The sequence below is a fragment of the Aethalodelphis obliquidens genome, unplaced genomic scaffold, assembly GCF_003676395.1.
Source record: "Aethalodelphis obliquidens isolate GAN/ISIS:26980383/991018 unplaced genomic scaffold, ASM367639v1 scaffold69, whole genome shotgun sequence".
Lineage (NCBI taxonomy): Eukaryota > Metazoa > Chordata > Mammalia > Artiodactyla > Delphinidae > Aethalodelphis > Aethalodelphis obliquidens.
Window position 1 is genome coordinate 7,727,686 of NW_020838013.1, and position 24,935 is coordinate 7,752,620.

Consider the following 24,935-nt stretch of genomic DNA (forward strand, 5'->3'; position numbering starts at 1 on the left):
AGGCTCCGGACGCGCAGGCTCAGCGGCCATGGCTCACGGGCCCAGCCGCTCCGCGGCATGTGGGATCCTCCCGGACCGGGGCACGAACCCGCGTCCCCTGCATCGGCAGGCAGACTCTCAACCACTGCACCACCAGGGAAGCCCCATTCTTTTTTTTATTATTGAAGTATAGTTGATTTACAATATTGTGTTAGTTTCTGGTGTACAGCAGTGATTCAGTTTTACATATATATACACATACACATATTCCTTTTCAGATTCTTTTCCATTATGGTTTATCCCAGGATACTGAATATAGTTCCCTGTGCTATACGGTAGGACCTTGTTGTTGGTCTATTTTATATATAGTAGTGTGTATCTGTTAATCCCAAACTCCTAATTTATCCCCCCCTCATCCCCCCTTACCCTTTGGTAATCATAAGTTTGTTTTCTACGTCTGTGAGACTGCCTCTGTTTACTAAACATGTTCATTTGTGTCATATTTTTAGATTCCACACATAAGAGATTTCATGCGGTATTTGTCATTCTCTGCCTGACTGACTTCACTTCATGTGATCATCTCTAGGTCCATCCAGGTCCCTGAAGATGTCTTGCCCATTTTTATACTCGGTTGTCTGGGGTTTTCATTTTCTTATTTTTGATGATTATTTATAAACATTGGTAATTATTTATAAGCTTGGGATACAAGCCCTTTGTATCGGATATCTGCACCCACCTCTGCCCCCGAGGGTGCCTTTTTACTCGCTTTATGGGGTCTCTTGTGGACAGAGGTCCTTCATTTTAATGAGGTCAAGTTTGTGGCTGTTTTCCACTATGTTTGGTACTCTTCCTCTCCCGGGTGAGAAATCTTTGCTCACCCGGAGAAAGTATTCTGCTCTGTGATCTGCCAGCAGCTTCGTGGTCTTACCTTTCTCTTTTTCACTCTACACGAACCTGGAATTGGTGTTTTGCGAGGTGTGAGGTAGGGGTCTAGGTTCAGTGTATGTTTTCCCACTGCACATATCGACTACCCCGTTTTGTGTTTTGAAGACGATCCCTTCCCCGCCCTCAGTGTTACTTGGTCATAACTGAGCGCCGTGTCCATCTGGGCTTCCTGTTTGTCTGTTCTGGGGCCAGTGCCACTTTCCTGCCAGCCTTGCCATTGGAGCTGAAGTCCCCCTTGCCTCCTTCCACAGGGTCGTCAGGCCACCCTTGGACTCAGCACATCCACTGAGACTTAAAAATCAGCTTGTCAGTTTCCTTCTGTTTTAAATAACATGCAAGGACCTTTTTTCTTTAAATTTTTACTGGAGTACAGTTGGTTTACAATGTGTTAGTTTCAGGTGTACAGCAGAGTGAATCAGTTATACGTACACATATATCCACTCTTTTTTCCCATATAGGGCATTACAGGGTATTGAGTAGAGTTCCCTGTGCTATACAGTAGGTCCTTATTAGTTATCTGTTTTATGTATAGTAGTGTGTATGTGTCAATCCCAATCTTCCAGTTTATCCCTCCCCCCCTTACCCCTGGTAACCGTAAGTTTGATTTCTGCATCTGTAACTCTGTTTCTGTTTTGTACATAAGTTCATTTGTACCCTTTTTTTAGATTCCACATATGAGTGATATCATATGATATTTGTCTTTCTCTGTCTGACTTACTTCACTCAGTATGACAATCTCTAAATCCATCCATGTTGCTGCAAGTGGCATTATTTCGTTCTCTTTTATGGCTGAGTAATGTTCCATTGTATATATATACCACATCTTCTTTATCCATTCATCTGCTGATGGACATTTAGGTTGCTTCCATGCCCTGGCTATTGTAACTAGTGCTGCAGGGAACACTGGGGTGCATGTATCTTTTTGAATTATGGTTTTCTTCAGATATATGCCCAGGAATGAGTTTGCTGGATCGTATGGTAGTTCTATTTTTAGTTTTTTAAGGAACCTCCATACTGTTCTCCAATATGGCTGTACCAGTTTACGTTCCCACCAACAGTGTAGGAGGGTTCCCTCTTCTCCACACCCTCTCCAGCACTTGCTGTTTGTAGATTTTCTGATGATGCCCATTCTAACTGGTGTGAGGTGATACCCCACTGTAGTTCTGATTTGCATTACTCTAATAATTAGTGATGTTGAGCATCTTTTCATATGCTTTTTAGCCACCTGTATGCCTTCTTTGGAGAAATGTCTGTTTAGATCTTCCACCCATTTTTCGACTGGGCTGTTTGTTTTTTTAATATTGAGCTGCATGGGCTGTTTATATATTTTGGAGATTAATCCTTTGTCTGATGATTCATTTACAAATATTTTCTCCCATTCTGAGGGTTGTCTTCTTGTTATGTTTATCGTTTCCTTTGCTGGGCAAAAGCTTTTCAGTTTAAGTAGGTCCCATTTGTTTATTTTTGTTTTTATTTTCATTACTGTAGGAGGTGGCTCAAAAAAGATCTTACGTCAAGGAGTGTTCTGCCTGTGTTTTCCTCTAAGGGTTTTATAGTATCTGGCATTACATTTAGGTCTTTAATCCATTTTGAGTTTATTTTTGTGTATGGTGTTAGAGAGTTTTCTACTTTCATTCTTTTACGTGTAGCTGTCCAGTTTTCCCAGCACCCCTTATTGAAGAGGCTGTCTTTTCTCCATTGCATATTCTTGACTCCTCTGCCATAGATTAGGTGACCATGGGTGCGTGGGTTTTTCTCTGCACTTTCAATCCTGTTCCATTGATCTATAATTCTGTTTTTGTGCCAGTACCATACTGTCTTGATTACTGTAGCTTTGTGGTATAGTCTGAAGTCAGGGAGCCTGATTCCTCCACCTCCGTTTTTCTTTCTCAAGGTTGCTTTGGCTCTTTGGGGTCTTTTGTGTTTCCATACAAATTGTGAAATTTTTTGTTCTAGTTCTGTGAAAAATGCCATTGGTAATTTGATAGGGATTGCATTGAATCTGTAGATTGCTTTGGGTAGTATAATCATTTTCACAATATTGATTCTTCCAATCCAAGAACATGTTGTATCTGTCCATCTGTTTGTGTCGTCTTTGATTTCTTTCATCAGCATCTTATAGTTTTCTGAATACAGGTCTTTTGCCTCCTTATCCCTAGGTACTTTATTCTTTTAGATGTGATGGTAAATGGGATTGTTTCCTTGATTTCTCTTTCTGATCTTTCATTGTTGGTGTATAGGAATGCAAGAGATTTCGGTATATTTATTTTGTATCCTGCAACTTTGCCAAATTCATTGATGAGCTCTAGTAGTTTTCTGGTGGCATCTTTAGGATTCTCTATGTATAGGATCATGTCACCTGCAAACAGTGACAGTTTTATTTCTTCTTTTCCAATTTTTATTTCCTTTTCTTCTCTGATTGCCGTGGTGAGGACTTCCAAGACTCTGTTGAATCATAGTGGCGAGAGTGGGCATCCTTGTCGCCTTCCTGATCTTAGAGGAAGTGCTCTCAGCTTTTCAGCGTTGAGTATGATGTTTGCTGTGGGTTTCTCATATATGGCCTTTATTATGTTGAGGTAGTTTCCCTCTATAACCCGCAAACACTTTTAAAGGCTATTATAACACCAAAACAGAAGGCAGAATGAGGAAGGGCCTGATCAGAGAGTAAAGAAGAGCCTTTAAGCAGAACAGTGGCACCACGGGAAAGACTCGCTCCTTCCTCCTCTGTCCTTGGTGACAGATGGCATCAGGGTGGCTGAGCGTCCACGGCTCTGATGGCCCGCCCCGCCCCCCGTGTCTGTGTGTCCACGGCTCCTGTCGGCGCTGGGAGCTCAGCAGGGTGAGACGGAGACACCCCAGTGGTCATGCCAGAGGTCTCCCCAGGGTGGACCCTGCCCTGTCCCTTGGGCCAGCGTGGCCCGGCCCTACTGCCATGAGGACTGGCCATCCCCTCCGTCCTCCCAGCCTCCTCCAGGCTCTGCCTGCTGCTGACCCGGTAGTAGATCCTGCAGCTGCGACCACTCACACCTGAGCCCCATCCCGGGATGCCAGGGCCTCTTGCTGCTCTGCTGGCCGGTCAGGCCTCCTGCTGCTTCCAAGGATGTGAGCAACAGCCCAGGGCCTCTGAGCCCAGGTCCTGTCTGAGCAGGAAGGAGGAGCCTGTCGTGCCTCCTGCCGGGGAGGTTCGTGGCAACAGCCGTCAAGAGAGCCCTTCGGGGCCTGGAGAATGGCGGTGCTGCCGCCACGCCAAGAGCTGCACGTCACTTGGACGGGGTAAGCGTGCCCGACGCTGCGACAGCATTCTCTGTTTCGCCTCCTTGCAGGAAACCGAACGCGGGTGTGGATCCTCCCTGCTGTGATTGTGGGGATTGCGGTGATTGTGGGCCTTTCCATCGCCGCGGCCATCATCACTCGCCGCTATAGAAGAAGAGGTAAAGCAGAGTCACGTTGATCCTTGAGGAAACCAGGTCAGCAAGGGCACCAGGAGCTCAGAAGTGGGGACCTGGGGTCAGTGGCTCCTGACGGGAGCCTGTCGTTTGAACACAGCTCTGCTCACTTTCCATCTCGGGGGCCCTGCATGTGTCTGGGCTCGGAGCCGCCCGCGGCGTGCTCCCCGATGTGCAGGGCTTGAGACCAAAATTGCAGGGCAGCTGCTGGGGACAGGCGTCCAGGGCACCGGGGGCCGGGAAGCCAGGAGAGACGGGTGCAGCTCCAGCCAGGGGGTCTTGGAGGAGGCGGTCCCTGGGTGCTGGGGAAGCTTACCAAGTAAGTGCCCCTCCTGTGTTTTCCCAGCTGCGTGGTTTTTCCAGTCGGTTGTGGTTTTGGGAAACATAAGTCCACTTTCTTGACTGTGAATTCGAGGCATTTCCTCTCCTCACAGAAGTCGCTGTAATAGTTAACATCAATTGTTTTCTGTTCTCTCTCTTCTTTTTGATTTGCAGAAAATCCAAAGGAGCCAGGCAGCCCTGTAAGTATCAGCCTGGGATTTGTCCAGTGAAGCCCCAGGAGGTGGAGGGGTGGGGGACAGCCCCAGGCCTTCCCCGCTGCGTCCACATTTAGCCTGTGCAGTGGTGTCTGCGCCCACCTTAGCAGAGCCCTGGGACATCTGTGCTGGAAGATTTAAATTCTGCTGAGGCACAGGGGACAAAAGGCTTTCTTTGGTGTCCCAGGGCTGCTGAGACAGATCCCCATAGACGGGGGGCTTCAAACATTACGAGCTTACTGTCCCACAGTTCTGGAGGCCAGAGATCCGAAATCAAGGGGTTGGCGGGTTTGGTCCCCTCGGGGCTCTAGGGGCAGGTGCTTCCTCGCTTCCCCTGGTTGGGGCTGGACGTGCTTGGCGCTCCTTGGCTTTTGGGCGCGTCACTCCGATTTCTGCTGTCTTCACACAGCCTCTCCCCGTGTGTCTCTGAATCTCTCTCCTTTTAAGGGCACTGGTCATAGGATACCGGTCCCACCCTTATCCAGTATGACCTCGGCTGAAGAGACCCTATTTCTAAATAGGTCCCATCCACAAGTACTGTGGATTAGGATGTGGGTCTCTCCTTGGGTGCCCACCATTCAACCCACCACAGGCTTCTCTTGGGATCCCCCGAGGAGTCGGTGGCAGAGCAGGGACCTGACCCCGTGCAGTGTTCCTCTCGAAAACTGCACAGGCCTTGCTTACCTATCAGACAGTTGGCATTTCTTTCCCTGAAAGTGGCTTGGGAAGGGCCTGTCCTGCAGGCTCCTGTCAGCAGAAGAAATGACTTGGTTCTTTAGTCGCCTAGAAGCAGCCAGCCCAAGGAGATGCAGATGCCCATGGACCTTGAGAGGGGCCAACCAGCCCCTGGTGTGGAGACCAGGTCGATGTTGGAGGTAGAGGACTCAGCCCTGGAGCCCGAGGCCAGGACTCACCCAGGACCCTCCAAGGACGCTGGGGAAATCCTTGGGCTACAGGAGCTGGGGGCCAAAGGAAGTCCAGCAGCCCCAGAGCAGACACTACAACAGACTCAAGCTCCCGAGGCCCTCAGGCCCCCAGGCCAAGCAGAGGTGTCCCCTCCCCTCCACAGCCTGGAGCAGGTAAGTGGACCGTTGGGAGGGTCTGATGACCAAGCCCCTGCTCGCTGAGTGCTGAGTGCAGGGCTGTGTGTGGCGCTCTTGCAGAGTTCTTGTCTGAGTTTCCTGAGGCTGATATAACAAAGTCTCACAGCCCAGGGGTAGGGAGGAGGGTGTTTAAACATCAGACTTTTATCGTCTCATGGTTCTGGAGGCTGGAAGTTGGAGATCAAGGTGTCGGCAGGGTCACTTCCCGCCGAGGGCTGTGAGGGAGAAGCTGGTCCAGGCCTCTCCCAGCTTCTGGTGGTTTCCGGCAATCTGAGGTCCCTTGGCTTGAAGCAGCATCCCCCCATCTCTGCCTTCATCTTCACGTGGCCTCCTCCCTGTGCATGAGTCCCTCTCCAAATTCCCCCTTTTTATAAGGACCCCAGTCATATTGGATTAGAGCCCACCCTAGCGACCTCATCTTAACTTGATCGTGAGCAACAATGCTGTTTCCAAATACGGTCACAGTCACAGGTACTGGGAGGACTTCAGAACCCTTGCGGGGACACAGTTCAACCCATAACCTTCCCCCACCCTACCTGCTGTCTGCGGGTGTAGCAGGGAAGAGCCAATTCTGGCTCCACGTTGCATCTGCTTCTTTGACTTTAGCCTTCGCTTTTCATTGCTTTTGTTACTATAATCATCGATAACGGCCTGCCTCGGGGAACCCTGCCCCCCTCTGCCCGAATGTTAAACTAAAGTGCCTCTGTTCAGCTCACAGGGAGACAATCTGACCCTGCCCACCTGTGAATGGCTGCAAGAAAGAAGAAATTCATGCATCCCCTCCTCAATTCCAGGAGATGATTTGAAAGACCAACGGCCCTCTTTACTTTACTTCCCCCCGCCTCTCCCTCTCTATTCTGCCTTTTTACTTTACTTCCCTGATTCTATAGAAGAAAATGGCACCCAGACTCCGATAAGGTGGTTATTTTGAGACATAAGTCTGCCATCTTCTCGGTCTGCCGGCTTTCCGAATAAAGTATTCCTTGTCTCAACACCTCATGTCTGACTTATTGGCCTGTGTGCGGTGAGCAGCACGAGCTTGGACTCGGTAACCAGGGGACCATGGCACCCGGGGGGGGGCAGAGGCTCAGCGTGTGTCCTCGCTGGGCCCCAGGGCTGGGAAGCAGCAGGACCGACGAGGCACAGCCCGCTGGTGCTGGACCTGAAGCCTCCTGTGCTGTCAGCAGAGCTGGGCCAAGCACCCCCTGGGTGCCGGGCTTGGCATCTGGAGAACACGGGGCTGCAGGGGCAGGGTGTGGGATGGATCCCGAGATGGGTGGGATTGTCCCCGGTGGACCGTGTCCAGCCGTGCACAGCAGGAAGCGACGGTTCCTATCCTCCGCTGGGGGGCTGCTGGGGGCTTTCCCGAGTGGGTGACACCTGAATGGGGTTTGACAAATGATCAGACACCCACTAAGTGGCCCTGCGGGGGAGGGCCAGGGTTGCTGAGTGATGAGCAACCCTAAGGCAGGGCAAGGTCAGGGGCTGAAGAAAGGGGAGACTGGGAGGAGATCATGGACCCCTGGGCCACCCTCGCACAGACACGGGGCTTGAGAAGTCCAGAGACTGTAGGTTCCATGGGTCGTGTGCCATTATGCATCATTTCAGGGAGCCGGCCTGTGACTTTTGTCGGATTCTCCAGGGCTCCTGAGACGAATAAAATGCAGAAGTTGGGGCCCCTGCCGAGGGTCAGGTCAGGGTGACATGCTGGTCCCTGGGTGTCCCTCTGGGGCTGTGCTGTAACAGGGCAGCTGTTCTTACCCTTTTTACCAGCCATGGGACAGAGCGGTGAGTCCTTGCCGGCCGTGGGCAGAGGCAGAGCTGAGATTTGAACCACGTGGTCAGGCTCCTGGCCTCAGGCCCGGGCATCTCAAGGAACGCCTGGCCTCATCCAGGGAGAAGCCCGTGCTCGTGGCAGCTCCTTCAGACGGGTGGTCAGCTTTCATCTGTCTGGTGTCCCGTCCACGCTCGGACTTCCCTGAACTAGGAGGCTGTGTGGATAAGTCCCTAATATTTGTCCACAGTGCATGTCTGTAGACCTGTGTCCTCTCCATTGTCTTATCCAGAGAGCAGGTCACCGACAGGTGACATCGTTCAGCTGTTACCCGCACCCCCCGGGGGGGGAAGGAGCAGGGCCTGGGTCTGGGAAGAGTCAGGAGCACGTGCAGAGCATCAGGGACCCCCGCCCGCCCAAGCAGGGGCAGCCGTGACGGCACGGTGTCACCCGCACGCCCAGGCCGTGTCCTGGGGGAGCGTGACCCAGAGGACACGCTGGGCTGTGAGCTCTCTGCTACCCGTGGGGGGATGGAGTGGGGGTGACTCCCCACGGGCTGACTCAGGGGTCTTATCATGTTGATAGAGGCCCACCGGCCCCCACCCACAGCTCCCACAAGAAACCAGGTTCTGGTTCTATTTCCGTAGAATTCCTCTAAGAGGCCACACAGGTTTCTGCTCCTGGAACCATTTTATTCTCTTCTCTCTGCAGGAATATGAACAAAAGTAGTTTTTGAAGGACGTTTCCCGCGTTGGTAAGTAGTCTAAATTCTTCATTTTCTTTTTTTATTTGTGAACATTTTTTTTGGTTTTTTTTAACACATTTTTCTCGTTTACTTGTTTAGGCTACATCTTCCTTGTTGGGACTTCCCTGATAGTCCAGTGGCTCCCAAAGCAGGGGGCCTGGGTTCGATCCCTTACTGGGGAAATAGATCCCACATGCCACAACTAAAGATCTCGCATGCTGCAACAGAGATCCCGTGTGCCGCAACTAAGACCTGGTGCGGCCAAATAAATAAATATATGTTTCTTAAAAGTCTTCCTTCTTTGACATGAATGCTAAGGCCTAACGTCTTTATTTTTGAGACGGGGGACCACCTGCCTACCCGAAGCTTAGGGAACTTGCCTGTGGACTTGAGATCCACTTTTTCACATTCACCAATGACAGTAGAGAAACAGATATTTGCCAGATATAAGTTTTGTGGGGTTCATAAAGAAGGATTGGATGTTGTTTTTATTTTATTATACATTCTTGTTTTTAAGAGAAAGTATGAGTGGGTGATGGGAATACTTATCTAACCCTAGATCAGTGGGTCCCCATGGCTGGGATGCTACGGGCTTAGGGGCAAAAAAGGCAAGATTTATCGAGCACGTGCTGCCTGCCAGGTGCTTTTTATAATCTTATTCTAACAGCTCTGGGAGACTGCCCCATTTTATAGATTTAAAACACGACAATCCGAAGCTCAGAGAGGCTACAAAACTTGCCCCAGCTCTCAAGGCCTAACCTGGTCCCCCCGCTGACGCCAGGAGGCCTACCCGTCCGGAGCACCTCACAGCCCATGGCTGCGTGGCATGTGAGAGGGGCAGGGCAGGGCGGACGTCAGCAGATGCTTTATCCACAGGGCTTCTGACTTGCCTGGGGTTCCTTCTCCCAGGTTCATCGGCACCAGTAATGAATGAGCAACAGACGTGTCAAGAGACACAGCAGGTCATGGCCAGACCTTGGCCTCCTGGCCCCTGGGCCTGATTCCTTCTGTGGGATCATCTGGGCTGGCGCAGGGCTTCCCAGGTCGTGGGCTCAGGGCAGGTGGAAGCACCTCTAGGGCCACACTCCTGGGAGCCGAGTTACAGAGGATGCTCCACGGGCCTCCCAGGAATGTAAACAAACTCTCCCTTTTTGCTTTTATTTTTTTCATCCATCAATAAGATCTATTGTGAATTCAGACATGAGGTTCCAGAAAGTAACTGGAAGATGTTATGGGGTTTACTGGACTTGAAGAAAATGATGAGATATGGGAACCCCAACATCCAGGAGATTTGGAAGAGCTCCTCAGGCGGAGGAATGGGCTAGGGAGGGACATTTCTGTATTTAACTCATGGCTGCCCTCCATAACACGGAGCTACAGATATGTTCGCAAATTATAAACAAATTGCTTGCAGAAGGTATCTTAGGTAGGCATGCAGAGAGCTCCCAATAAACTCTTTTCTGACACAGGGCTGTTACTTTACGCAGTGTCCTGGGTGGGTAGGGTCTGAGCTTCTTTTTTTTTCTTTGCGGTACGTGGGTCTCTCCCGTTGTGGAGTACAGGCTCCGGACGCGCAGGCCCAGCGGCCATGGCTCACGGGCCCAGCCGCTCCGCAGCATGTGGGATCTTCCCGGACCGGGGCACGAACCTGTGTCCCCTGCATCGGCAGGCGGACTCTCAGCCACTGCGCCACCAGGGAAGCCCAGATCTGAACTTCTTTTCCAGTTCTGATCCCACCAGAAACTTCATGAATCCCAGATGGAACTGCGGTCCTTATCCAAATGGATTCTGTATAAACTTCCAATGGGGACAACAGCTCTGCCCACAAGCAAAGGTGCTTCTCTGTCAGGGGCACTGCCTGTGGCCAGTGTGGCAGAGATGGGATCCCAGGGGACTGCTGATTGCACTGGATGGGCTCACGTTCCTCGGAGCATTTCCCTAGGCTCTGCGGCCAGGAGAGTTTGGTGGTTGTCCTTCTGCCCCCACCAACTCCTTGATCTCAGAGTCACCATGACGTCTGCATGACCTGGGACAGGGCGTGGCATTGAGCAGGTGCTCCATGAATAGGCACAAGGAAGTTGGTGACAGGCAACCCACAGGCCACTCTGAGTAGTCAGAGACGCTGGTCCATACCTGGCCCTGGGACGAGACTATCCCTATCAAAAATGGGCAGAAGGCTCTGCTCAGTATTCTGTGATAACCTCTATGGGAAAAGAATCTGAAAAAGAATGCTTATATGTATATGTATAACTGCATCACTTAGCTGTATACCTGAAACGAACACAGCGTTGTATATCAACTACACTCCAATATAAAAAATAAATTAAATTTTTTAAACTGGGCAGAAGAAACAACAAAACAAAGCAAAAAATGGGCAGAAGACCTAAACAGACATTTCTCCAAAGAATACAAACAGATGGCCAATAGGCACAGGGAAAGATGCTCAACATCACTAATTATCAGAGAAATGCAAATCAGAACTACAACGACGTATCACCTCCCACCGGTCAGAATGGTCGTCATCAAGAAGTCTACAAATAACAAATGCTTGAGAGGGTGTAGATAAAAGGCAATCCTCTTACACTGTTGGTGAGAATGTAAATTGATGCAGCCACTATGGAGAATAGTATGGAGGTTCCTTAAGAAACTAAAAATAGAGTTACCATATGATCCAGCAATCCCACTCCTGGGCATACATCTGGAGAAAACTCTAATTCCAAAAGATACATGCACCCCAATGTTCACAGCAGCACTATTCACAATAGCCAAGACATGGAAGCAACCTAAGTGTCCATCGACAGAGGAACGAACAAAGAAGATGTGGTATACATACAATGGAATATTAACTCAGCCATAAAGAAGAATGCCATTTGCAGCTACGTGGATGGACCTAGAGATTGTCATACTGAGTGAAGTAAGACAGAGAAAGAGAAATATCATATGATATCGCTCATATGTGCTGTCTAAAATATAATAGAAATGAACTTATTTACAAGACGGAAACAGACCCACAGACACAGAGAACAAACTTGTGGTTGGCAAAGGGGAAAGAGGGGAGGGATCAATTAGGAGTATGGGATTAACAGATACACACCACTATATATAAAATAGATAAACAAGGGCCTACTCTATAGCACAGGGAGCTATATTCAGTATCCTGTAATAACCTATAATGGAAAAGAATCTGAAAAAGAATATATGTATGTATGTATAATTGAATCACTTTTCTGTACACCTGAAACTAACACAAAGTTGTAAATCGACTATACTTCAATTAAAAGAAAAACAAAAAAAAACCCCTAAGACTATCCCTCTGCTCTTGTATCTGAGGATCAGATTGGAATGTGACCAGCTTTAGGCCCCAGCTTCCTAAACCAGAACTAGCCAGGGTGGGGCATGGTGACAATCACAGAGACCTTTTTTAAGTACCTGAAACTATTTTTTTAAGGAATGGATATCATTATAAACTTTTTGAGATAATCATAGATTTACATGCAGCTGGAAGAAATAACATGGAGAGATCTCCTCACCCTTCACCCAGTTTCCTAAAATGCTAACATTTTGCACAATTATGGTACAATATTAAAGCCGGGATAATGACACTGACACAGTGAATATACCCAACCTTTCCATCATCACAAGGACCACTCATGTTGCCCTTTTTTTTTAATGTTGCATCTTTTTTTTTTAACTTTATTTTATATTGGAGTACAGTTGATTGACAATGTTGTGTTTGTTTCAGGTGTAGCCGCATCCACCTTCTTCCCGCATTAACTTCTGGTATTCACTTGTCTTTATTTCTATGATTTTTGCCATTTCAAAATGTCAAATAACTAGAATCACACGGTATGTAATGTTATGAGATTTTTTTCTTTGCATTTAGCATAATTCTTTAGAAAAGTAGCTTAAACTGTTAAAGTTTTAATGCCAAAGATACGCTTTTGCCAAAAATTTGTACAATTTAGCAATACTTGCTTTTATACTTTTTCTTTACCTAATAAAATTTCCATCCTAAGTGTTTCTTTTCATTCCGTGTGTGTGCAGAAGCTTGAGTGTGATGTCCTTGGGAGATGGTATCTTACACAGGGGAAGGCACAGGCCCTGAGGATGTGATCTGTGGGCTAAGGGACTCTAGAATGGGGATTAAACGCCAGAGAAGCCTCTTCTCCTCGTTTGTGTTATTCCCCCCGGGGCCTCTGTCTCTGGGAATGACAACCCTGTCCATACAGAGTGTGTGCTCCACCCTGCCCCCCTTTCTCACTCACCCCAAACATCATCAGTCCTTGGAAATGCTGACAAACCAGCTGCTTTCTTCCACCCAGCACCAAGTGTCTTCAAGTTCATCATTAAAGGAAATGCCATAACCACCAGTCTCTCTCAGGACTGAAACGTGGGTGTCATCCCCGGCCCTCACCTCGCTCACCCGCCCCACCCCATCCCAGCATCTGCTGCCCCTCATGCCTCTCCCAGATCTGCCTGCTCACCCTGCTGGTCCAGGGCACCGTCTCCTCTCCTACAGACTATCGAAAAGGCTTCCTGCCAAGTCTTGCTTTCCTCCTGGCTTTCCCTAATCCACTCCACCGCCACACAGCAGAGAGGTCTACAGCACAAATCCAGTCAAGCCTGCTGGGTCTCCGCCATTCCTGACTTTGCTTACAAGATGCTTCAAGAAGCGCCAGCCCTAGCCTTTGCCCCAGGCCCCAACTCTCGCCAGGGCTGCTCCAGCCTGCCCTGCGGTCAGGCTGAATTTCTCAGTGGCATGCTCTCTGTTGGTATCACTTGCAGGACAGTACCCTCTGCATGGAATGCACTTCCCACCCATTCCCAATCCCCTCCTCTAAGCCTCCTTCCAACTGGTCCTCCCTCCCCGGACCCTGGGAGACAATTTTTCCACGGAAGTGGGTGGGTGGGCGGATGGTTCAGGCGGTAATGCGAGAGATGGGGAGCGGCAGATGAAGCTTCGCCCTCCCGCCTCTCACTTCCTGCTGTGCGGCCCGGTTCCTAACAGGCCGCGGACCGCTACCGGTCCGCAACCCGGGAGCTGGGAACCCCTGCTCAAGGGCACTGGCCGCAGCGCAGTAGGAACTACAACTCCCAGCATGCCCCGGCCTGCGGCGTCTCGAGCCCGCGGCGGTTGCCTAGCGACTGGGCGTGTCCCGGAAGGCGCACCGCCTCCGGCGGGACTTCCGGGGCGGTGGTTGCGTCAGATTCTGGGAAGCTGTCGGCGCGGCCGCGAGTGCGGCATTCCAACGATGGCAGGTTCCTCCGCGGAGCACGGTGAGTGCGCGCGGCGGGCGGGCCAGCGGGGGCGACCCCGGGCCGAGGGGCGGAGGGGCCACCGGGGATCTGAGGGGGCGCCAGGTCCCTGAGGGGCGGGTCTGAGGGCGCGCAGAGGGCGGGGCGCGACCCCCGGGCGCCCCCGGCAGGCCCCGCTCCTCCAACCTCGCGGGGACCCGACTCCGGACCCGGAACTGCCGAGGCCACCCCGTCCCCAGACTCGGTCCCCTCCTTGGGTCCTCCAGGTTCCATTGCGCCTTGACCCCAGGACGTGGCCCTGCGTTTCCCCCGCCGGTCCCTGGGCCGGACCTCGCCCCTCCTGTCCCCTGGACTTTGGGGGACAGGCACAGCCCTAGGGTGGTTTTCGTTTCCGCCCAGCCCGGGCAGCACCCGGGTTGGCACTTAGGAAAATGAGGCCGAGGAAACAGGGTACGCGGACATACAGGAAAGGGCTTGGGGTTTTACGAAGGCTTTCATCTGCGGCTGCAGACAGTGGCCATTGGGACCTGCGTGGTCACAGCGTTATTGCCGCCTCCGAGGTTCCGTGAGCAGCGCTGGATCTGCCCACCAGAGTCACTCGTGTCGCCAGCCGGTAGACACGCCGCCCACAGGCAGACTCCAGGGAGCGCTGGGCCCTTGCTCCCCTCCCTCAGGCGAGATTGTAGGTGCCAGACAGACCGGAGGTTGTCCCTGGATTCCCTCGTCTGGAGCAGACTTTCTTCAGGAAGAACTCTGAGTGTGTAGTATTTATTCCCCGGGCTGCCGGGTTTAGGCTGTGCAGGCTTCCTGGAGCCCTGTGATCCCTCTTGCTCCTGGGGTTCCAGGCGGGAGCTCTGACCACCTGGGTAACCCAGTGACGTGGGCGGCCCCTGCTGACAGGGCTGCTGTGGTACCCACCTTCCGGGCGCCCCGCATTCCACCCGACAGGTGCGCCTGGATTCCAGCGCCATCTCTACCCACCTGGAGCCTCGGCCCTCGGCCCTCAGAAGTGCACCCGGACTCCTGTAACATAGCAGCGTGGTTGACACCCCAGTCTTCTGAGCGAGCCGGGCTGGGGGCCCACCTCTGCCTCTTCCTCACGTGCAGCAGGGTAACACGTCCCCGCTCGGAGGATGTAGTGGGCATTAAAGGGGCTGGTAGAGGTTAAGGGTTGAGAAGAACACTTGGCATGAAATGGGGGCTGTGTCCGGGTTGAGAGCCCGAGCTTGTTTCTTTTCTGTCTTCCTTCCTTCTTTCCTTCCTTCTTCATTTGTGAACACAACTGACGTATTTGATTTTGGGGTTTTGGTTTTTTAATCGCTTCGGAACTTGAGGTTTCCAGAGCCTTGGTAAGAACTGGCCTGTTTCTGGAGATTGATACCAGAGTTCTAGACATTCTTGGTTTCCGGGTTCTGAATGCTTTTCATTCTCAAGGTTGGATTTATCGAAAGTGACCATCTTTCCGGACTTTTTAAGGAGACCCTCGTCTAGAATATTCTTCCCATTTCTGGTCATCTTCCTTAAGTTGGCTCAGAATGTCCATTTGGTTCCCTGCCACTGGGGTTAAAGCTTTTCCTTTGTAGCTTGAACGTGCAGCCTGTTCCAGGGCCCAGTGTTTTTAGAAAGACGAGTCTCATCCCTGAGGACCCCGGGGTGGATGGAGCGCATGTCAGAGGCTTTGCCCTGCAGATCGGGCCACTTTGGTGGCTGTGTGTTAGGTCAGATTTGCAGTTTAATTTTTTATGCAGTTTAATTCAAAGGTTCTTCGTAATAACAATGCAGCTAGCTTTTTTTCTTAGCATGAGTCTGTGCTAAATGCATCTGCGGGGGGCCTGTAATCCTCAGAGCAGCCCTTTGTGGTAGATACTGCCCTTATCTTCCTGTGCAGGCGAGAATCCTGAGGTTCAGAGAAGCTAAGTGATTTGTCCAAGGTCACACAGCTAGCCAGGGCCTGTGTGACTGCAGCAGGGATGTTGACTACGCTGCCTTGCTGCCTTTGATGACTCTATTCAGATGAACAGCAAGCACCCCAATTCCAGAGGGCGTCAAGGCAGACAAGAGGAGGGAGCTGATACACTTTCCTGTGTTTCCCAGAGAAGAAATGAAACGTATATATTTGTAGACTGCAGACATTTGCTCATCCCCGAACCCACAGTCTCCTGGTATTTACACCGTAAGAGTTGTGAGAGATAGTGTCCTCGGGGGGAGATTAAACCGTTCCCAGTGTCCACACTGCTGTCCCCGGGCAGTGGTGCCGTCTGATCACCTGCGTGTCCTCAGGGCATCAGGTCACGATGGTCCTCATGACCTAAAAATCCCACGTGAAAGATTCACATGTGCTGTTTCTGTGGGAAATTGCCCGAGTGGTTCAAAATATTTTCCTTAAATAGATCTGTCACTTTATTTATTCAGTAGATCTGCTTCAGGCACCGGCTCTGCCGGACGCTGCTGGGCGTGGAGATGCAGCATGCCTGGAGGAGCGTCTCAGCCTTCCTGGGCCTTCCGTCCAGCGGGGCAGGGTGGCTGGAGCCCAGAAGCCCAACGCCTCCCCAGGTTGCATGGGCCATTCCTCTCTTGGTCACTCCCCAGTGCGTGTGCTGCCGGGTGGCCTGAGTCTGCGGAGGTGGTTCAGGGCCCACAGTCTGCCAGAAACTTGGCCGGGTCCTCCTCTGCCAGCTGCCCCGTGGGCAGGGCGGAGTGCAGGGAATCACGCCGGAGGCCCTGCTGGGCCAGGTCCGACGCTGCTGTGGGCATTAGCCTACTGGCCAAGCCCAGCCCCGGAGCCCCGAGACAGAGAGCCTGGGTCTGGGGAGCACCCTGTGCTCTGCTCCTGAGGGAGGGCCTGGCTGCAGGGCAGGTAGGGAGCCTCCCGAGAGAGGCTGGAAGCTGATCCTAGAGAAAAAAGGGGAGCAGGAGTCCTGGCAGAGAGCACCTCGTGCACTAAGACCTGAGGGCCAGCAGCACTGCTTTCCGGCAAGTTCCTGAGGCCAGAGGGGGGAGGGGGCTGGAGATGGGCCACAGGACCAGGTCTGCAAGGGCCTTGCGCACATTTGCGGAATTTGGGTCTTGTCTTTGCGTTCTGGCAAGATATCTGCCCCCTCCCCCGCATGTACCAAGGCAGGGAGAGCAGGAAGAACCCAAGACGGTGGTAACCGGCGGCCTGGGCCCGTGGCGGTGGTGGGTGTGAGAAGTGGACAGTCTGGGGAGGACCGGGGCAGGTGCTGGGTTTGCTGTGGGATGAAAGAAACAGCCACCCAGCTTCAGACCCAGTGGGGAAGGTGGCTGTACTGTTCCCGGACTTGTCCCCAGTTGGAGGGCGAGACATGATGCTTGGGAGCACCCTGTGGACCCGTGACCGCTGGGCCTCCAGGGCTGGTGCTCAGGACGGAAGGGGGCGCTAGAGAGGGCCTGTGGGAGGAGGTCCTGGGTGCCGGGAGTGGGTGGCATTGCCGCCAGGTGCATGCACCTCTCTCCTTTATGAGATTCGTGTGAGGAGGGGATGCATTCGTTTGAGAAGGCTTTTCCAGTCCCCGTTCTGAGAGCCACCTGGGCAGGCTGGGAAGCCCCACAGGAAAGAAAAGTGGGCCTGAAGAGGGACCCAGGGGGAGGGGCAGCTGCAGAGGCGGGCCAGGGAAGCTGGAGGAGCCTTTGCAGAAAGGATCTGATGCACAGGGCCGGGTGCCGCCGGGGCCTTGCAAGGTGTGGACCCGAGAGGCCTTCAGCAAGTGCGGGAGGGGTGCAGACCCCCGCTGCGCTGGGCCTGGGAGCTTAGGAGGAAGGCAGACCTGCGGTGAAGGGGCCTGCGCTTCAGCAAGCCGCCTGGGGGCTCCTGGCAGCTGAGCTCTGCACCCGCCCCACCCAGGTTCCGATTCCAAAGGTCTCAGGTGGGCCTGGAATGGGTGCTTCCAGGAGCTGGCCCTGCTGCCACTGCGCTGGAGCCTCACTGAGCGGGAGCCTGGCTGGAGCGGAGGAGGGGGTGGGAGAAAGCAGGCCGCGGACTGTTGTCCAGCAGGTGTGAATGCTGATGGGAAGGGGCCAGGGGAGGTGACGGCTTGGTGTGAATTTGGTTCCTTAGCTGGTTCTTGCGTTTGTGCGAGTTCAGTAAGCGTCTTCTAAACTGTGAAGACCACGGTCCACGTTTAGGGCCTTCCCACAGTCAGAAGGTGTGTGTCCTGCGATGCATTTCTGGATGGACCTGCGGTGGACCTGGCGGTGGGTGTGGCGCGTGCGTGGGGCTCCCTGGGGAGGGCCAGTGTGGCCAGTGGGCGCCCTGCTCGGGAACCATCTCCGTTCATCTTGGCATCGTGGGCTGATAGCCAGACCGCAGTCTGGCCCAAACCCAGGGCCACTTGAAAGCTGACCAATTTTTAAATTTGTTTCCTCAAGTTACGCTTAGCCACAGCTGCCACGGTGACCCCATGACTGCCCCCCTCTGCCCTGCGGGCTCCCTGCTCCAGACGGGGCTTTTTAAATGCGTGTGTGACCCCTGGGTAAACGCCTCCAGGCAGTTTCAATAGTAGTAACACAGGAGCGATTAAAATAAGAGTAATGGCAACTGCCGGGCGCCGGCTGTGTGCCCGGCATATTTCAAACAGTTTACAAGTGTGATTTCACTAACGCTCACCAGCTTTACCAGGCGTGTGTTGTGTGAGCCTGATTTACCCTTGAGAGGAGCCCGCCGGGTGAGGGAGGGGTGCAGACCCCGCTGAGCCCTTGTCCCCTGAACTGCTTCATTAGTGCTTTAAAGCCATCGTGTTGGTAGAATGGTTGACATGTTTTTCTCATTGTAAAAATAACATATGCTTATTGTAGAAAATGTGGGCAGCGAAGAAAAGAGAGGGAAATACAATGCCCTGTGAGCGTACTCCTCCAGGGTAGCCAACGTCAAGGTCAGGCAAGTTCCCGGGGGTCTGTGTTCCCTGGAGTAGTTCCGGAGTGAGGGAAGTCTGTCTGTCCAGTGCTGTCCTGGGGGTAAAGGGGCAGGGGGAGCTGGGAGACCACACAGCTTCTCAGAGAGGGGCTTCCTTCCCCTCCCTCCTGTGTCCTGGCATAGATGGCTGCACCAGAGGGATGCTCGGAGACGGGGAGAGGGAGCTTGGAGGGTCGGTGTCGGGTGACCGGCTGCCGAAGGATGGCCTGGCCCACTCCGGGATGCGTTCCCCCCCCCCGCCCACCGCCCCGGCTCTGTCCACCCTCTGGCAGGTCCTCTGACTTAGCCTTCGTGAACTGAACTTTCTCCATCACGAGAAAGGAGCACGCTTCCCGACTCCTGACGGGCTGGCAGGGCTGCCAGGGAACCGTGCCAGGTGCAGTAAAGTTCCCTGGAAGGAAGACTCCGTGCCAAGGAATTCTGTAGCGTTAGGTTTCCCGGTGCCCAGGGCCGCCCCGGCAGGTGCTGCTTCCTTCTCCCTGGGTGGGACAGAGCGGTCCTGTCAGAGAGGGGTGGGGGGCACGGGCCCGCCTGGCCTTCCTTCACTGTCTCAGAGGGGATCTGAGCCCTCAGGCTGGGTCCCTAGAGCCAGCCACCTGCTCCCGGGAAGGAAGGCGAGCTGGCTGGCGCTGCTCCAGGGCCCTCGTGGGTTCCCCAGGCTTCCCACTGGCACCTTGGGCGGGAGGGGCCGCCTCTGTGTCTCTCTTTGCTTCCTCCGACACTTCCAGGAACTGGAGTGGAAAGTAGCTGCTTCTCCTGCTAGGTCAGGTGTGGAACAAAAGCAGCGCCCCCTGTAGGTGTGCGCCCTCGGGCAGCAGGGCTCCAGCTCAGCCCGCCACGGGTTAGAAGCCTTCTTACACTCAGCCGGGTCCCCACCCTGGTGTCTGGGTGCCGGGTGCTTCCCGGGAGGGGGCTTACGAGGCCCTGGAGTGACAGGTGATGCCGGCCTCCCGCGGGCAGGCCTGCACTTCGAGGTGCATCTGCCGCCCATCCACTCGTTCAGCAAATTCACTGAGTGTCTTCAGAACGTTCCAGGCTTGGTTCTAGAGGCTGAGCATATGCTGAGTGGATGAATCGGATAAAATCCCGGGGGGTGGGGCAGACAGTAAAGGAAAGAAAGCAGGGAAGTGTGTGTGTTAGAAATAAGCGCTATGGAGAAATAAAGCAGGAAGGGGGCGGGGCCCGGGGGGGGGGGGGGCTCACTTGGAACAGTGCCCGGGAGGACCCAACGGAAAAGGGGACACCCGTGGAGCCCCGAGGAAGGGAGGGAGGCTGGCTGTGTCTGGGGGAGGCTTCCAGGCAGGCAGGGCAGGGGGCATGAGGGGCGGGGGCGGGAGCTGAGGTCAGAAGGGTGTGGTGGCCCTCCTGGCCGGCGCGAGGACCACTCTTGGTGGGACGGGGGGTCTAGAGAAGGAGCATGGGCCACTCTGGCCACGGTGTCCTGTGAAGCCCGGATACCAGCAGGGGCGCCTGCATCCCGGGGGCCAGGCGAGAGGAGGGCTGGACCTGCCGTGGCAGTTGGGGTGAGAGGGCTGGGTTCCGGGTACGTTTAAAGGTGGAGGCCTGCAGTATCCAAGGGCATGGCGCTGGGTGCTCTGACGGTATTCTGTAACGGGCAGAAGGGTATTCCTAGCCGTGCGCCTCAGGGCCACCCTGGGCTGGCGCCCCCGCGGTGCGGTGGGCAGGCAAGCATGCCGGTCTTCCTGGAAAGCCTGGGCTTGAGAGCCCAGGGAAGACGTTTCCCTGGTGCCCATGCCTGTCCTGGGGATGAAGAGGTCGGGGTTCAGGAGGTCCCCGAGAAGCCAGCCTCCGGGAGGCTGGGCCCTGGATGGTCGCAGCCCCTCCGTGGGGCACCTGAGGACGTCCGGAGATGCTGCCGGCTTTGGCCCTTCTGTTGGCTCCTTCCGTCTCACCCCCGTGCCCAGGAAGGCAGCTCCAGGTAGGCCCTGACGGAAGGGTTTCCCGCGGTGGAGACGGTGCAGGAGGGTCTCGTGTGCACAGCTGCTTCCCCACACGTGTGCTCTGCTGTCTGTTTGCAGGCGTCCTGTGGGCTTGGTCGGGGCGAAGTTCCTGTTTCTGTGCCAGGCCTGGCCGTTGTCGGCCCATATCTCCTCCCCGCTCGGAGCCGTCCCACTCTGGGTCCAGCACGGTGACCCAGGGATCTCGTGGTGTCAGGCAGCTGGCCGCGAAGGGCTGCGGTGTCAGGGTGTCTGCCCCGTTCCCAGGGAGAGTGAGAAACCGGGCTTGTGCTCTCCCACTCGGAGCCGACTCCGGGGCTCAGGGTGTGTCTGTGTGGAAGGGAACAGGCGCTGGGCCCTGTTCACACTCGTGGACTAGGGGACCAGGCTCCCTCCTGCAGCTTCAGGGACTGGTCTGCGCCCCTCCCCCCGATCTCCTACTGCGCCCCCCCAGCCAGCAGGTGATGAACGCATCCGCAGGGTAGTTGGAGCAGTGATCGGGGACGTAGGGAGGAGGTGAGGGTCTCGGGCAGCAGGGGGGGAGGAGGGGCTCAGTGGAATCAGTGCCGTCTGCCGGCTGTGCCTGCTGCCTGGTCCTCGCTCGGGCTGGACTTCTGTCCTCCCACGTCCTTCCTGAGGATTCCAAGGCAGAGGAGTGGCCTCAGGTCCCTGAAGGGGGGCAGGCTTGTGCCAGGTGCTGGCTGGACGGTTGGCCCCCTCTGGCAGGCATTTCCGGGGGCGGGGCCGTGGTCCTCCCAGGAGCTGGGCCTTGGCTGCTAGAAGCCTCACCGGTGCCGGGTTTGGAGAGCTCTGCAGTTCTTAGGCGCCACCCATCGCCCACCCAGGGACGGGTCAGCACCTGCCCTCCCAGCACCCAGTGCACAAAAGGGTGTGTGCGTGTGCGTTTCTCTTTAATTGAGGTGAAAATCACCAACGACGAAACTAACCATTTTAAAGTGCACAGTTCAGTGCGTTTAGAACCTTCACAATGTTGTGCGACCACCCGCTCTTTCTAGTTCTAAAACATTTTCGTCCCCAGATGGGAACCCACTGGCAGTCACTCCCCACTCCATCCCCCAGCCCTGGGCACCCGCCCGTTCTGGACATTGCCCAGCCAGAAGGGTGACCCTGGGACCCCATTCTCTGGACTCACCCAGGCCTCCAGCCCCACTGACGCGTGTGCCTCTGTCTTTGCAGCTCCCGACTACAGGTCCGTCCTGAGCATTAGTGACGAGGCAGCCAGGGTGCGGGCCCTGAACGAGCACCTGAGCACGCGTAGCTATGTCCAGGGCTTCTCCCTGTCCCAGGCGGACGTGGACGCGTTCAGGCAGCTCTCAGGCCCTCCTGCCGACGCGCAGCTCTTCCACGTGGCTCGGTGGTTCAGGCACGTGGCCGCGATCCTGGGCAGCCCCCGCGCCCCAGCCCCGCCCTGTGGGCTCCAAGCAAGTGAGTAGCAGAGCGGCTCCCCGGCCGTGAAAACCTCCCCTCGAAGTTCTGTTCACACTCGTGGGCTAGGGGAGCCCACGAGTGTGACCTCCCTCTGAGGTCAGGGCCCTGAGGGTGCGAGGCGCCCACGGGGGAGCCCGCGGGGCTGGCGCTTGTCCCCGCACTCAAGCAAGCAGACTGGGGGGCCTGCCGGCGCCCCCCGAGGGGAGGTGAGGACAAAACGCCGAGAGGTCAGCCCCCAAGGATCACGACGCCGGCGGCTGCTGTAGCAGAGCCTCTGGGAGGGCGGAAGGCCTGTGCCCCTCTCAGGGCCGCCTTGGCCGTCAGCTCACTCCCGACCTGGCTCGGATTTGATTGGCTTCTTTTCCTTTATTCTTTCCCTAAGATTGCAGGGTGTGTGTCCACCAGATTTAGAATTATTGGATCTTAAGGAAGTATTCATGGACATGAACTCTTTGGAGACCAGAGAGAAGGCGTTTCTGGGCTTTGAGATAAGACCAGTCTTGCAGCTCTGGCCCCCACCTGTCGGTGTGATGTGTCTGGACCCTGTCATTTCAGGGGCGATTCTGGAAAGTCTCTGGGGCGCATGGTTCCTGGGTGGTCTCTCTCCTCCGGTGAATCGAGGTGCTTCTCCCATAATCGCCAGTGCCCTCAAGCGGCTCGGCCCCCCCGGGGGGGCTTCGAGCACGCACCCAAGCAGCGAGAGGGGTCCAGTGCCGTCTGAGTCATCCCTGCTGGGCTGGGCAGCCTGCGGGGCCTTTTCCAGATCCCTTCGGCTGGGACGTTTGGACCGTTTCCCAGCTTCTGCACCTCTGCCTGGTCTCTGCTGGGTCCCCCTCTGTAACGGGGCAGAGGTGGGATGTCGTTTCTCCAAGCGTGGGGTGTGTTTTGGTTTTCTCGGTGATCCTGCAGCAGACACCCCTTCCCCGGCATAGGTGGGAGCCTTGCTGTGTAGAGCGTCTCCTCCCCGTGCTTCCAGGCGGTGACCCAGGGGCGTCTGCGGTGGCAGGTGCTTCTCTCCCAGGGCTCAGTTGTCAGCTTGTCCCCCAGGTCCCCCCTCCCGAGGCACGGCCTCTGGGGGTGGAAGTCAGGGTGGGTTGGGGGCACGGCCTCGGCACGGCCTGTCTGGTGTTCCGTCCGGGGAACTTGTGGGGAGAGTGATGCAGACACACGTGAAGGAAAGGTGGGTCTCTGCCCTGCCAGTCGGGGGGCCTGCAGGTTCACCAGGGCGGTGAGGGAGGCACCTGGACAGCGCCAACAGGACTATTCACCTCCTTCCATTTCCAAGTCCCCCGTCACCAATGCCTCCCGGGGGCCGGCAGGGACCCTGAGTGGCCGGGGACGGCGGGTGGGCTGGTGCCCAGAACCCCCAGAGCCGGTGTCCTAGGCCGCGTCCTGGATGCCAGTGGCCGAGCGTCCGCCTCCCCGCATTGCTGACCCGTCTCAGACATCTCTCCAGCCTGTCCTGGGCGGGAGTGCCCCCTCTCCCAGCCCCTCGATCCACAGTGCCCCGCCGGCCTTCCCTCCATGTCCCACTCCTGCTCGAGACCCCCAGCTGGACATCTCAGCACCGACATGCCCACAACTGGCTTGTCACCGTCCTCTGCGCTGGCCCAGCCTAGGTCCCTGTGCCTCTTGCCGTGGCCACGGGCCTCAGCAGCCCCGGGGAGCCACTCAGACACAGGAGGTGGACCAGGGCTCTGCCTAAGCCCCTTCCCCACCTCTCTGTTCCTTGTCTCACCCCCTCCCCATCTTGTCGCCTCCTCTCTGCGGCCCCAGCAGGGAGGGTCCACTGTGCTCAGGGTTTCAGCCCTGCTGTGCTCTGTGTCTGGAGTGCCCCTCGCCCAGAGCGGGGCTCAGTCCAGACGGCTCCTCCTCCCGGGGCGCCCTCTGCCACTGGGCCCCCCTCACCCCCCTACCCGCCCTCCTGGGAAGGATCTTCAGGGCCTGCCCTTCACTGAAGAAGGCGTGTTAAGTCCCCCGGAGCGTGGGTCTGTCTGCGGCTGGGTGGGGTCTTCAGGGATGTGAACCTCTCTGCGGCCCCCCCTCCGAGGCTGAGGTGCGCGCTGCGCCCAGGGGACTGGGGACCTGGCTGGTGCATCTCCCTCCATCTCCCCTCGGCACCCTCCCTGCCTAGAGCCTCGTTCTCAGGGCGTCCCTGAGCGGCACGTGCAGGTTATGTTGTCAAAGGTCAGGAGTTTATTTCCCCACAGCAGCCACGTGCCTGGGGCAGAGCCAGGGCAGGACTGGGGGTGCTAGCGAGCAAAGGCATGCACAGTGTTTCGCACAAACCAGAGGAAGGGCAGCCGCCTCAGGAGTCTGTGTCGGGGTGGGGAGGGTGCTGTCAGTGCCGTTGTCGGGCAGGGAACCGCGGAGGGACTCTGGTGAAGCGTCCTTCTTGGTAAACCGAGGTAACCTCCCGATTTTCCCCTTTGGCAGATGGGGGTCGTGTGTGCTGGTTGCCTTGAACTGTCACCGGCTGTGTGGCTGTAGCCACGCTTCGGGGAGCAAGAAAACCCAGGTGTGACCCGGTGTCCTGGACAGTGTCCCGCTGGCCGGGCTCCCTGGCTGCACCCTCAGCTGTGTCCTGTCACTGCCGTCTTTTCAGATGAGCCTTCGTTCCCCCAGACCCCGAGCCCCCCACCCCGGCCCCTGGCTCAGGGCAAGCACGGTGGTCGTCAGGCTCACATCAGTGTGTGGGCAGCTCTCGCCGGCGTCCCCTGTTGTCCCAGGTGGCAGCTCTGTCTTTGTGTTGGGAGCCGCAGCATCTAAGCAAGGGGAGGGGTTGATGGAGTCATAAAGGGGCAGGTGGAGCGT

The 24,935-nt window shown here is 55.4% G+C and overlaps 2 protein-coding genes across 7 annotated transcripts in view; both read left to right on the top strand.

The window, feature by feature from the left end:
* LOC113611432 (tumor necrosis factor receptor superfamily member 26-like) overlaps positions 1 to 12,694 on the top strand; it is an 18,282-nt gene extending 5,588 nt beyond the window's left edge. Inside the window, exons 6-10 of one of the 2 annotated variants that reach the window (XM_027090364.1) lie at positions 972 to 992; positions 4,255 to 4,355; positions 4,866 to 4,891; positions 5,686 to 5,957; positions 9,837 to 10,121. In XM_027090364.1, the coding sequence (XP_026946165.1) occupies positions 972 to 992; positions 4,255 to 4,355; positions 4,866 to 4,891; positions 5,686 to 5,957; positions 9,837 to 9,927 (511 nt within the window). In that variant the 3' untranslated portion in view covers positions 9,928 to 10,121. Of the gene's footprint in view, positions 1 to 971; positions 993 to 4,254; positions 4,356 to 4,865; positions 4,892 to 5,685; positions 5,958 to 9,836; positions 10,122 to 12,270 lie in introns of those variants that run through there. The other variant, XM_027090365.1, reaches the window with a different exon arrangement.
* Positions 12,695 to 13,724: 1,030 nt separating this feature from the next.
* The window catches only part of CARS1 (cysteinyl-tRNA synthetase 1), a 49,226-nt gene continuing 38,015 nt past the window's right edge, over positions 13,725 to 24,935 (top strand). For 4 of the 5 annotated variants that reach the window (XM_027090644.1, XM_027090648.1, XM_027090645.1 and 1 more), the window contains exons 1-2: positions 13,728 to 13,805; positions 21,870 to 22,118. In XM_027090644.1, coding sequence (XP_026946445.1) covers positions 13,781 to 13,805; positions 21,870 to 22,118 — 274 coding nt within the window. In that variant the 5' untranslated portion in view covers positions 13,728 to 13,780. Of the gene's footprint in view, positions 13,806 to 21,869; positions 22,119 to 24,935 lie in introns of all 5 variants that reach the window. The other variant, XM_027090649.1, reaches the window with a different exon arrangement.